At 35.1% G+C, this 14424-nt stretch overlaps 1 protein-coding gene across 1 annotated transcript in view; it reads right to left on the bottom strand.

The window, feature by feature from the left end:
• DNAH5 (dynein axonemal heavy chain 5) overlaps positions 1-14424 on the bottom strand; it is a 436545-nt gene that overhangs the window by 188380 nt on the left and 233741 nt on the right. Inside the window, exons 28-31 of the mRNA XM_069101431.1 lie at positions 13779-14019; positions 12586-12785; positions 9494-9647; positions 1840-2003 (exon numbers count right to left, since the gene is read on the bottom strand). Coding sequence (XP_068957532.1) covers positions 1840-2003; positions 9494-9647; positions 12586-12785; positions 13779-14019 — 759 coding nt within the window. The remainder of the gene's footprint in view (positions 1-1839; positions 2004-9493; positions 9648-12585; positions 12786-13778; positions 14020-14424) is intronic.

The following is a 14424-nucleotide window of genomic DNA, read 5'->3' as shown; positions in this document are numbered from 1 at the left end:
CTAAGAAAACTTCCTAGAAGTCAGATCTAAAAATGGCCCAGACTATCTTGGGAGGTAGCAAATTCTCTGTCATTGGAATTCTTCAAACAGAAGATTGTTTATCACTTGTCATGATTAAAAAAGAAGAAATTCACTTTTCAGCTGGAAACAGAGCATGGTGCCTTTTGAGTTGTCTTTTATTCCTAAGATTCTATGATTCCACAGTCTATCACCAAATATTTATTGAGTTCCTGTTCTCTTTGAGGAATCTTGCTACTGTATGTTGAAAGAGTGGTATGGGATGTAGGATCTCAGCATATGACAAGATAGAAAAGTTGGACAGCTTTGTAGAGCTTTCAGTCTCCATCCTCACTGTGGAGGCATGATTATTTTCTTTGAGGTAAATTCTCACAACCTCAGGCATACCCACTTGTATAAAAACACAACCAGAAAAGACATGTATGTATTTGAATTGGGGATTTTCTAGGCCCTGTTTGCATCCAAGAATATAAATCATAAATAACCAAACAAAATTTCTTGATTGTTGGTTATTGTGAAGTAATTATGGATTCTTTAAAAGACTAATGAAAAAAATAAACATTCAAAGATATATTTAGATTTAAATTGTTTTAGCACTTTTTTAAGACTCAGACCCCTGACTTCATCAGTGTTAAGAAAGTCCAGTGAGGAAACATTCTCCCCCTCACAAGGAGATCTCAACTTTTCTGCAACTTCTAGTCTTTGAGGATTGCCTGGGTCACTTAGAGGTTGAGCAACCGGGCCAAGGTCACATGGCCAGAATGTTTCAAAGGAAAGGTTTGAAACCAAGTCTTCCTGGCTCTCAGTTCACTTCTCTATTCACTATACCACCCTAGGTCTCACAATACAAGTATTATACAATATTTCCAAACAAAAAAATTATTTAATTTTCTGCATAATTTTATTTTGATTAATCATGGTAAAAGGCCAGGAGCAATTTCCCTGCTCTTCTAATTAAACTAGCATATTTATACTTACATTAAGCACTAATTTACATGTAATCCTTAAAGCATAGCCAGATAACATTCAGTCCTATTCAGATACACTACATTCAGCTGTAAATCATAAAATATTTTGTTCCTTCTGAAAATGTTTTTCAAAGAGGTATCTGAAAGACATGTGAACTGAATTCAAATGACTGCTTAAGGTCCCTTGTGCCTCTAAGACCTACATTTTTATGATTCTATGAAAGAAATATCAGGAGGATCAGAATTTACAGTCATCTGAAGAGAGAATAGGGTTTCATACTATTTGTTTCATTTTCCCTTCAGGGAAGCTACCTTTTCATAAACTCTTACACCTCTGAAAAGCAGCTTTCTTTAGTTGATCAAATGCATCAATAAATTATTCAAAAAATATCTATATAACACCTATTAAGCACCAGAGTCTGCATTCAACTGTATAATTTGGCATTCATTATGTGGTTTTAGAGTTTTGGTTTCTTTGTTTATTGTTTGTTGGCCTATACCTGGGTTTCATCAGTGTAAGGAATTCCTCACGTGGAAACTTCCTAAACTGATGCAAACATCAATCTATATGTAACTTACAGTCTTCAAGACTTTCTGATATCCCCAGAAAGCCAAGTGACTTGTTTATGGGCACAGTCAGTACATGGCAGAGGCAGGACTGGAACTCAGGTCTTTCTAATTCCAACCACTGCTACTAACCACTCTACCAATTCCCTTATTATGTAAGAATAACCCAGATATTGGCATTCTATGTAAATCCTATAACTAAAAAATTTCAAGTCAGACTTACAACTGAGTCTATGATCAATATATAATCAGTCCTGTAAAGGTTAACTGTGTTAATAAGTCTTACCCAGTAAGTGATTTCTGACAGATTTCCAGTTGATCTAATAAATGTGGCAATAGTTGCCCCATGGTTTCATCTCCAACACAACACTGTATTACATTTGGCATATCACGTGCCCGTGTCATGATCTTCACCCAGGATTTATCTATATTGGAAAAACATTTGGCTTCCTATTGGTATATAAAACAAAAAAAGGAAATGAATTTGCACAGCTGTGGAAAGTGATTTCTATAGCATCTCATACATCTTGTCACAGTTAGTGTTTCTAATCACTTTTGGTTGTTTAGATAGTAGGAGAGTGGGAAGGGTCCCTTCCTGCTATAAATCTATTATCCTAGGATCCTCAGTATATTTGTTAAGAATCACATCACTCTCTTCCTGATAGTAGTGCAGTGATCTCTTCTTTATTACTCCAAGGTAATTCCACCTGTTTTTCCTCATCATGCTATTATCTTTGCAAATTTATCTCACTCTCACACTCCCTTGGTAGTGTCATACAAAAGAACACTAGATAGATAGAACACCTGAATTCAAGCCTTGGCTCTACTACACAAGTAGTAGCTAAGTGCTATAGCTGATGAACTGTTGGACTTGGAATTAGGAAGATGTGTTTCAATAATGATTTCATATTTGTGTAACTATTAATAAACCACTTAAATCTTATTTAGCCCAAGCTTCATCTTCTTTAAAATTGATATAATAATAGTATCTACTTCACAGGGTTATTGAGAGATTCAAATGAGATTATATATATATATATACACATATATATATAAGCATTTTGCCAGCCTAAAATGTTATATAAGTTTTAATTATTACTAATTAGAATTGTGACCTGTGGTAGACAAATCATCTAGCCCCTCTGAACCGGTTTCTTTATCAAGAAAGTAAAGATTATGTACTTGTACTATAATAATAGCTAGCATTTATATTATGATTTAAGTTTCTCAAATCATATATATGTGTGTTAAATAAATATATAACATATATAACATGTTTATATGAGCATATATATATAATTTCATTTCATATTTACCTAATAGCCTTGTAAGGTAGGTCCCATTTTCTTCATTTTATAGATGAGGAAAATGAGGCCAAGAGAAGCCAAGCAACTTGCCCAGGTTCTTGAAGCTAATAATTTTCTAAGGAAAGATTCAAACTCAAATAATGTTGATGCCAAATCCATAGCTCTAGTCAGTGCACTGTCCCTTAAGGAGTGATTTTAAGAATCAAATGATAAAATGTATATATGACACTTTTTGAGCCTCTGACTACAACAGGAATGCTAATTATTGCTATTATCCATCACTCTACTCAACTACTAGGTGACATAAATTTTACCACACTGCTTCTTAGCATGGAAATAATTTTTAGTCTTTTTCATAGGCCATTATCTGTACTTGTTTTAAATCTGTCTTCCAGAAATGGAACAAGAAATAGAAAATGGAACATCTAGGGAGCAAAGAATGTCAAGAAGAACTGATATGTTAGAATATAAGAAATATTACTCAAGGACATAATGCCCTGAAATTAAATAAGCCAAACAGAAAATAAAAGCTCAGTAAGATAAGTAATATTAAAACAAAAACAGTCAATAGATTGAAAAAATAGAAATGTATATAATATAATAATATAAAATAATACTATAAAACAGGTCTATACCTTAAGCATCATCAGACTATCTGAAAATCATGACTAAAAGAAAAAAGGGATAGCATATTTCAAAAAATCACAAATGAACGCTGTTTAGATTGCTTAGAACAAGAGAACAGTGAGAATAGAAACAATCAACTAGTTGCCTCTTAAAAGAAATTCCAAAATAAAAGACTATCATGGAATATGAACAAAATCCATAGCTTTCATGTCAAAGTAAAAACATTGCAAAAAGCCAGAAATTAAGATTTCATGTACCAAAGAGTCATTGCCAAGATCACAAAAGATTTAATACCCATCATTCTAAAATATAGGAAAGCTTGGAATGTGACATCCCAAAAAGTCAAAAAGAAAAAACAAATAAGCACACAGAATTAAAATGAGAAAGAATCTATTATGCTTCAGGGTCAAAAAAAAAGAACTAGCCATAATTATCTTAGATAACTCTATAATAAATGTAGGCAATAAAAAGAAGTGATCAGGAAGCTACATTTAGTTTAAAGACAATATAGATCATGAATAAAGGTAAATATTTAATATATCTGTACCTAAAAGCATAGCATCTAAATATTTATAGGAAAATATAATCAAATTACAGAGAGAAAGAGATGTCAAAACTATAATAGTTAGATCTCATTACAGACATTTCAAACCTGCATAATCAGGGGAGGATAGGGTGCAGTTTATAGTGAGGAAAAAGTTAAGGACCTAAATTGAACATTAAAAAAATTAGAGCTAAAAAAAAGAAGGGGATTGATCTATGTCACTTACTGAATGAAAACAAAGACTTTACAGATTTCTCAGCCATGCATGATACCTTTACAAAAAACTGGCCGCATAAAAACATCACCAAAAATCTAGAAATGCATTTTTACTGTTCACAATACAATAAAAATTATATTCACCAAAGTTCCTTTGAAGAATTAATTACAAATTATTTAGGAAACTAACTTTGTTAAAGTTAGTCAAAGAATAAATCAGAGAAGCAATAGACAATTTCACAAAAGCAAATGACAATGAAATGACATGCCAAATGTATGAATAGAGCTAAAGCAATCTTAGAGAGGGAAATGTACAGGTGTAAATATTTTCATCAACAAAAGGGAGAAAGAACAAACCAGCACATCAGGCATAATTTTTTTTAACTGAGGGAAAAAAACCAACACAGGAGAAATTCTGAAAATAAAGGACAGGATTAACAAAACTGAGTGCAAAAATTCATTGAATTGATGATAACCTGAAGTTATTTCCTCAATTAATAAAATAGAACAACAGCTAGTAATTCTGATTTTAAAAAGAGGGATAGAGAGAGAAATCAAAGTGTTCCTGTTAAAAATGAAAAGGGAGAATTATAACAAATAAAAAGGAAATAAAGAATACTATCAGAAATCAAAAAATAAAATACCCTGAATAACAGAAGAAATCAATATTTAAATAGATCGATATCAGAAAAAGACATTGAACAAGTCATTAATGAAGTCTCAATGGGAAAGAAAAAATCTCAGAATCACACAAATTTTCAAATTAATTCTATCAAATATTCAAAGACCAATTAATCCCATTAATACCTAAACTGTGTGGAAAAAGTAGAAAAAGAATGTATCTTTCCAAACTTTGCTTATAATAGAAATATTTTATTGATATATAAAAAGAAAGAAAGATATGGACTAATTTCCCTAATAAACAATGATAAAAAATTTTAAATAAAAAATCAGCAAATAAGCTATGACAAAATATTTTAAAGATTATTAACCACAACCATGTGGGATTTATAAAAATAATGTAGTATTGTTGCAATAAAAATACAGCTAGTTTTAAAAACAATATTAAGAGCAAAACTTTTCTTTTAGAGGGGAGGGCAATTGGGGTTAAGTGACTTGCCCAAGGTTACACAGCTAGTTTTTGTGTTAAGTGTCTGAGGCCAGATTTGAACTCAGTTCCTCCAGACTCCAGGGCTGGTGCTCTATTCACTGCACCACCTAGCCACCCCATGCAAGCAAAACTTATTCTTTAAAAAAAAAAACAGATGTTTATATCAACAGATGCCGAAAAGGCATTTGAAAAATTCAACATCTGTTTGGAGTCAAGATGGCAGAGTAGAAACAGGACCTCCATGAGGCTCCAGCCCCAACCCCCTCCAATTCATGTAAAAGGTGACTCTGAACAAACTTTGGAGCTGCAGAACCCACAAAATGACACAGAGAAGCTAACATGCCACCGAGGACAACCCAGTAGGCTGGCAGGAATTGGCCAGCATAGTACTTTGGGAGCTGACCCCAGCCACAGGCAAGCCTGAGGTCTTAGCCCCAGGCCAGACTGACCAGCCTCGGGCTGGAGGGACTTCAGATCACCAGCAGCTGTGGCAGTTTCCAGGATGATCAACACATAGATGCTAAGGACAAAGTGAGAGGTCAGTGCAGTGTGGACTTTGGAATCCAGTAGTAGGGAGTGCGGCTGGCCTTTGCCCCCAGGGTGAGAAGCAGCTGAGGCGCAGCAGCCGTGAAGCACTGTCACGTGGCAGCTTCAGCTCTGGGCCTGCAGATTGTAGGGGGAACAAGCGAACAGTCTGAGGGGTAATCACTCTTGCTTTAACCTACTTGGACCTGGATTGCAGTGTAAGGTGGAGGTCTTGGGGTGTGTGACCAGCTTGCCAGAGCATGTGGAGGCTTCAGAGAGGGCACCCAAATAATACCTTCAGTAGCTGAGAAAACCCCAGTGTTTGGGACGAAGCTCACCTGTCTAGTGGCAGAGTCCTACTGTGGCAAAAAGCCCAAAAGTCAAGTAATTGAGTGGCAACATGAGCAGGCAAAGGAAGAAAACCAAGCAGAGCAATCCAACTTGACATTCCTATTTTGGGAACAAAAAGGATCAAAGCATGGAACAGGAGGAAAACAGTGACGTCAGAACTCCTGCACCAAAAGCTTCCAAGAAACTTACAAGCTGGTTACAGGCCATAAAGGACCTTAAGAAGGATTTTGAAAACCAAATGAGAGAAGTGGAGGAAAAACTAGGAAGAGAAACGAGAATGATGCAAGCAAATTATGAAATGAGAGACAACAACCTGAATGAAGAAAATAACACCTTAAAAAATAGATTAACTCAAATGTCAAAAGAGGCTCAAAAAGCCAATGAGAAGAATGACTTAAAAAGCCAATTTTGTCAAATGGAAAAAGAATCTCAAAAGCTCACTGAATGGAATCATTCCTTCAGAATTAGATTGGAGCAAATGGAAGCTAGTGACTTTATGAGAAATCAAGATACTGTTAAACAGATCAAAACATGGGGGGAAAAAATAGAAGGCAATGTGAAATTTCTCATTGGAAAATCACTGACCTGGAAAATAGATCCAGAAGAGATCATTTAAAAATTATTGGACTACCTGAGAGCCATGATCAAAAAAAGAACCTAGAAATCATCCTTCAAGAAATTCTCAAGGAAAATTGCCCTGATGTTTAGAACCAGAGGGCAAAATCGAGGTTGAAAGAATCCACTGACCACCTCCTAAAAAAGATCCCAAAAAGAAAAGTCCTAGGAATAGTATAACCAGGTTCCCTAATTCCCAGATCAAGGAGAAAATATTACAAGCAGCCAGGAAGAAACAATTTGAATATTGTGGAAACACAATCAGGATAACCCAGGATCTGGCAGCTTCTACACTGAGGGATCGAAGGGCTTGGAATATGATATTCTGGAGGTCAAAGGAGCTGGGATTAAAACCAAGAGTCACCTAAAAACTGAGTATCATGTTTCAGGGGAAAATATGGTCATTCAGTGGAATAGAGGACTTTCAAGCATTCTTGCTTAAAAAACCAGAGTTGAATAGAAAATTTGACATTCAGATAGAAGAAACAAGAGAAGCATGAGAAGGTAAACAGGGAAAAGAAATCAGAAGGCACTTATCAAAGTTGAACTATTTACATTCTTACATGGAAAAACGATAATTGTAACTTATGAAACTTTTCTTAGTATGAGAATAATTGAAGAAACGTGTGTGTGTGTGTACATATATATATATATATATATATACAAACATACATATATAAGTCTATATAGGAGAGTATTTGGGCATATGAATGTATATGTGAAAGTATATATATATATATATGTGTGTGTACAGGTATCTATAGATAGAGGGCAAAGGATCAATTTAATGGGAAGGGATGATACTTAAAACGTGAAATTAAGAGGTGAGAGAGGAAAATAATGAGAGAAGATGGGAAGAGACAAAATGGGGTAAACTATGTCATACAGAAGAGATAAGGGAAAATGGTTACAATGGAGGGGAAGAACAGGAAGGCAAAAGGGAATGAGTCAACCTTATTCTCAATGAATTTGGCTTAGGGAGGGAATGACATACATACTAAATAGGTTATCTCCCCCTGCAGGAGAGTAGGGGGGAAGGGGATGGGAGGGGAGATGATGGAAGGGAGGGCAGGTTGGGGGGGGGAGGGAAGTTGGAAGCATCCACTTTTGAAAAGGGACAGGATCAAAGTAGAGAATAGAACAAGTGTGAGGTGGGATAGGAGGGAGAGAAATATAGCCAGTCTTTCACAATATATCTACTATGGAAATGTTTTGCATAGGTACACATGTACAACCTGTACTGAATTGTTTATCTTCCCAGTAAGGGTGGGTAACAAGGGAGGAAGGGAATGAATCTGGAATTCAAAGTTTTAAAATCAACTGTTTTTATATATATTCCCATATAACTGGGAAAATAGATTATACAGGCACTGGGGCATAGAGATCCACCATGCACTATGGGAAAGCTGGAGGGGGTAAGGGAGAAGATATGGAAGAGAGCAGATTGGAGGAGGGGATATCCAGTGGGATCGCTATTTTGGGGTGGTGGGTAGGGGGAAAATGGGGAGAAAATTTATAACTCAAAATCTTGCGGAAATGAATGATATAAACTACTAGTAAATAAAACATTTGATTAAAAGAAAAAGAAAAACATTCAACATCCGTTTCTGTTTAAAAAGCACTAGAAAGCACAATAATAAATGGACATTCCCTTAATATAGCAAATATTATCCATCAAAAACCAAGCACAAACATGATATGTAATAGAAAATAATTAGAGGTTCCAAAGAGTTCAGGGCTAAAGCAATCATGTCCATTATCATCATTACTATACAATAGAGGTAGCAAAACTATTTTGGGGGGTTTCTGTTTTCTAAGCCATTCTGCTCCCATTTTATGAGTGAATTCATCCTATTTATTTTCTCAGTTGTAATTATTAATTGTCTTTTTTCTCCTGTTCTGTTCACTAGTTTCTCTTCTCTTTGCTGCCATCATAGATATTTCAACAAATTATTTCATAATTATTATAATAATTATTTCATATTTCAACAACTAGATAATTTGAAAGACCCATCTAAGGGATAAAGTGAGCAGAACCAGGAGAACATTTTATTAGGGGGGAAAATTTTGAAAGGCATTAGAATTCTGATCAATACAATGATGAATTACAGTTACAAGGCTGATGATTAAGCATGTCACCCACTTTCTGGCAATGAGATGAAGAAGTACTCAAAATGTAGAATGAGACACAGTTTTGAAGGGGATAAATGAGGGAATTTTATTTACTTGTCTATGCATATTATGCAGGTTTGGGGTTTTCATTTTTGGTTTTTTTTTTTACTTTTATTGTTCAGTTTGGGGTGCAATTGAAGAAAAAAATGGTTAACTGAAAAATACTAAAAGTATTTTAAACAATAAAAACATTATCACAAAAGAAAAAAATTATTTTTCAGCCCTCTTCTAGTCTTTAAAATTATGTAAGAGGATATGAAAAAAAAACTTAATGGAGTATTTTTCTTCCAAAGTTAAGAGGAAGAACTACCAATATCAACATTCTCCACTTCCCTCCCTCCTTCCCTTACCTGACCAAAAGATAAAGGGAAGTCAATAGATATGAGTCTTAGCTACTTTTCTTGATAAGGTGTTTTTCAGTATTTCATATTTCTGTTATGAGAAAAAACTAATAAACATAAACTTCAACAACCTTAGGCAGCTGTTTGGCAATGTCTCCTCCCACAAAGACAGCTTCTAAATAAATCCACAAGTTCTGCACTGTCATCCAGTTTTCAATGATGTCAGTTGTATTGGAAAGGCATTGTACCCATTTTTGAATCTGTGCCTTGAAAGGGATGTTATACCTAAAAGAAGAAATATTTTAAGTCTATATATTTTTTCTCAAATCCAAAGGTTAAAAAAAATCATGCTTGTTTATGTATCTAATTTGCCTTCGAGCTCAAGTAGCATAGAGTACACTAGTACCCTTTTTCTACAAGTGATCTGCCTGCCTTTCACCAGGGTGGGAAACCTTTAACCTCTGAGCTTAATATGGTGCTTACTTAACTATGATTTTGTGTTATCAGTTACTATACCCCTGTTTGAAATGGAGAGTATAACTCACTCCCCCCCCCCAACTCAAGACAGAACAATAAGTCTCAGGAATTCAGAAATCACAAGAGATGGCTGAATTGAGGAGGAAGCTTATGGTTTACAAGTTTGATCCCCTTGAGTCAAAGCCTACTTGGAAAGGAGCTTATTTCGATTTGTCCTTCAATCTCACAGGGATCTTGGAAAATCAAAGTTACAGTGAACTCTTCCTGGTAGGCAGAGAATTAAGTAGCAGTATCAATCAATCTGTCTGCCTCACTCTTTCTCCCTATCTCTCCCTCTCTCATTGAAACTAGGTCTTCATAACCTCATGTCATGATACACAAGGTAATCTAATTCCATCATATTTACAGGAATGCTTGTGTATCTTGTATCTTTAGGGCTGCTGTTAAATATTATATTCACATCTTATCTAAAGTTATTTTTGTGCTGTTAGAGATTCCTAAAAGTTCATGTGCTTCCCAGATACTATGAAATATGACTATTTATTTTAAATATGATATTATTAAATATATGGACCTTGTCCAGAAAAACTATTTATTCTGTGGGTTTTCCCACAGTCTGCCAAGAGTGCAACTGACTATTGCTAAATAGGTACCTAGTTGAAGAAAACACTAGCCTTTAACAGTTTGGCAGAAAATATTGGCATGGAGTTTTAAAGTGAGGATTACTCAATATTTCTGGGAGAGGAACATAGGTGGTGACTATAACACTACAAAATAATTTTAGTCATTCAGCATATAACCTCTGAAGGTTTAAAAATAAAGAGTAGTTGAAGAGTTGAAAGAAGGGGTAAACTAATTAGCATCTCAAAAGGCAGTCATAATAGAAAGATATGACTAGAGCAAATACTTTATGAATCCTCTCCAAAACCTACTAGATGGCTGCATTTCTATCTACTTTCTTCCAAATGATTTATCATCCTTTCTCTTCTCTTCTCTTATTTTCTCCTCTCCTCTCCTACCCTATCCTTTCATTTCCTTTCCTTTCCTCCTTCCTCTCATCCATAGCTTCCTTAATTGTTTCTAAATCAGACTTAAAACATAACCTAAACTGTTTCTTAATCTTTCCTGCATCATTGACCCATTTGGCATTCAGGTGAAACCTGTGAATACTTTCTCAAAATAAAGTCTGTTTGAAAGATATCCTAATTTCAGTTAGAGGTTCATGAAAATAAAATATGTTTCCTATACAAGTTTATGGACCCCCTAAAATATAACCACAAACTTCTTGGGGGTCCATGGACCCCAGATTAAGAACTCCTGACTTACATAATATATTGTTTTAAAAATATTTATGTTTTCTACTTTAATTTTAAAATCATATAAGTTTAAATACTTTTGTTCACCCTTTCCCTCCAAAAAATGAAATTAGTCGATTGATTTTAATTTCTATGGACTTCAATTTACTATTTTCTATGGATTGGTTATCACCCCTTAAGGGGGAAAGTTCACTGACATACATCATTCTTGAATAACCTAAGTTGGTGTGGTTTCCTTTTTTCTCTCAAGCATGTTGTCTCCTAGTAGTCCTTTTTGGACACCCTGTCTTTTGCAAAATAGCAATTCCTTAAATGCTAAGCAGATCAAATTTAATATTTTAAGCAGAAATAACTTGTTTGAAGAGTGCTGTCTTACATAGTGGTCAAACAATTAGATGTTTCAAATAAAAAGGAAATAATTGGGGGGGGGAGTTATAACAATCAAATTAGGGACTCAGACTTCATAAGTTGAACCTACTACAGAAAAATAACAGCCATCTGAAGTTATCAAGAGACCTGCTTTAAGCAACTCAGCTTGGGAAATGACTTGGAGTGAGAGAAGATAGACTCACATCCTTCCTTAACTACTTGCCATCTATGGGACCAAATAACTTAGAGTCCCTGGGTCTCAGTTTCCTCATCTGTGAAATGATAAGGGTAATCACTAAAATAATTTATGATCCTAACATTCTATAGTTCTAGATGTATAGTCTGTATAATTCAATATGTGTTTGCTATGCCATTAAAAATCAAAATAAGTTATTAATTTTTACCAAGAGTATTTCATATATCAGAATAAATTAGGTTTTCTTCCTCTAGAATCACTTTCTCATGAATGAGTAAATGCATTTTAAGACCACTAGCAGAAACATTCTCCATATTGGATGATGATGCTAAAATTCATGCCCATTCTGGAATCAAGACAGTAGGTCAATTTGAGGCAACACAAGGTTTTTATGTAAAACTGGAACATTAAGGGAAACAGTGTGAAAGGAGGGAAAGATTATGGTCTTGGGAGTCAGAAGGTTCAAATCCTGCCCCAGACTCCTGCTTTGTGTGATCTTACCTAAATCTCTTCATCTCTATAAGTCCAAGTTTCCTTGATGAATGAAAGGGAAAAAATTATCTCCAAGGTCCCTTTCAATTCCAAATCTCTGATCCTGTAAGTCAAGGTGCTAATTTTGTACTATGTTCTTTTGTGGTATGTGGGCTTTCAGATAGTCCAACCACTTGAAGATAATTGTATTAAAATGGCACAAACTGAAGTGTCACTTGTAAGAACATTGGCATATGGATGTTAGCATTGAAATAAATGTTTGAAATAGTTGATAGATGCGTGACATCTGAGAGGGGCTTACAGAAGTTTTTCATTTGCCTTAATTTGTTCTTCCTTTTTTCACCTCTCATCAAAAGAAAAAGGGCTTTGTTACCTGTTACTCATCAAGGAACCCAGCATCATCAAGCTGTCTTCCATGCTGGCTATAATTTCTGCTGTGCTATCTCCTCTTAAGAGAAGTTCACCACGGTTTTTAAAACTGGCAAATGTGAAGGTTTTGTTGTCCCATTCAGTAATTATTTGTTTCAGTTTTTGTTCAATGTCCCTCTCTTTCACTGCACTGATACAAATGTCCTGTCAAAATAGAAAATGCTCATTTTAAAAAATCAAAACTTTCAATAAATCACAAATTTTGCATTCATAATCAAAGTCATGGCAAGGAGGTGACTGTTCCTCTAAAGCTAAAACACATTGTGGCAGTTGTCTACCAAGCTGAAAAGATGTTGGGCTGGACTTTGAAGTAATCTTGGAATCCTGAAAGTCAAAGATAAGGAAAGAATACATCGCAGGCATGGGGGACAGTTTGTGCAAATGCAAGAAAACAGGAAATAGAAACTTTTGTGTAATAAAGAGCAGATAGGTGTCTTCATCTGAACCAAACAGTGTGTGAAAGAGAGTAACATGAAAGTATGAAAAGGTAGGCTGGAGACAAATTGAGAAGGGATTTAAGTAACTAGAAGAGAAGTTTTATTGGATTCTAGAGACGAGAGGGAAAATAATACAGGTTTTTGAATAGTGAAGTAATCAGACATAAATTAACAACTTCACTTTGTCATCTGTGTGGAGGATAGATTAGATGGGAGAGACTTGAATAAAATTCAGTCAGAAGGTCAACATAATATGACAGGCAAGGGATGATAAAGACCTAAACTTTGGAGTGGAGGATGTAGACAGGTGTGCAGAAAGACTCAGAGAAAAGAGATATTGTAAAGGTAGAATCAGTAATATTTGGCAACTAATAGAATATGGAGGTGGGGAAGGTAAAGTTAAAAAAAACTAAAGATGACTCTAAACAAATATAGTAGTCTCTCTAGTAAACCACACTGCTGTAATGGTATGTGGAAGGTGGTAAGTTTCTGGTTGAAATAATTCAAAATAATGCTTAGAAAGTACCACTAGCAATAAAGATTAAATTGAGAAAGCAAACACAAGTTTATTTGCCCAATAAAACTGTTCTCTTTTTCATTCCCCTAGCAACCTTTGCTAATGCAACACTTAATATTTGAGAAATATGTAAAGGCATTCTATTTTCCCACCCAACCTCCCATCACTTCTTGCCAAAAATACCTCTATTTCTTCTTTGTATTTCAGAAGAGGTGCATCCATGATGTTTCTTAATTTAAAGGTCTCATTCTCTACATCAAAATTATGGCCAGTGAGTGCTGTGATCCTTTTCCAGTGTCGGTCCATCATGGCTCTATTTGACATGTGTTCCAAAAGTGGACAACATTCATTGAAATCATCAATGGTCTTCTTTAGGTCCAGAAAAGCTTGCCAGTCCTTCAAAGCACGTGGAAGTTTACGACATCTATAAAAGGAAACCAACAGGGAAGACTAAACAGGTCTGAACTATTTTTATTTCCATCTCATCTTTTTTTTTTTTTTTTTTAAGCAATCGGGGTTAAGTAACTTGCTCAAGGTTACACGGCCAGTTATTTCTGGGTGTGGTGATAAGTATCTGAGCCCGGATTCAATCCCCAGGTCATCCCAACACTGGAGCCGGTGCTCTTACTCACTATGCTACCTAGCCACCCCCATCTCATCCTTTTATATCTAGCAAAGAAAACCACACGAAATCTGGATTCCCAATTATCTATAGGTAGGCCCTGAATGATATTCCACTCATCATGACCATTTCACAATAATTACCTTAATAAAAAAGACTCAATACCCAAGAAAACCAAGTAGAATATCATGTGGTCAGTTACCCCTT

The sequence above is a fragment of the Petaurus breviceps genome, unplaced genomic scaffold, assembly GCF_028583685.1.
Source record: "Petaurus breviceps papuanus isolate PSGF00001 unplaced genomic scaffold, PetGlider_PUasm1.0 47, whole genome shotgun sequence".
Classification (NCBI taxonomy): domain Eukaryota; kingdom Metazoa; phylum Chordata; class Mammalia; order Diprotodontia; family Petauridae; genus Petaurus; species Petaurus breviceps.
The sequence above is the reverse complement of the archived record's forward strand: the minus strand, read 5'-3'. Positions and strand labels throughout refer to the sequence as shown.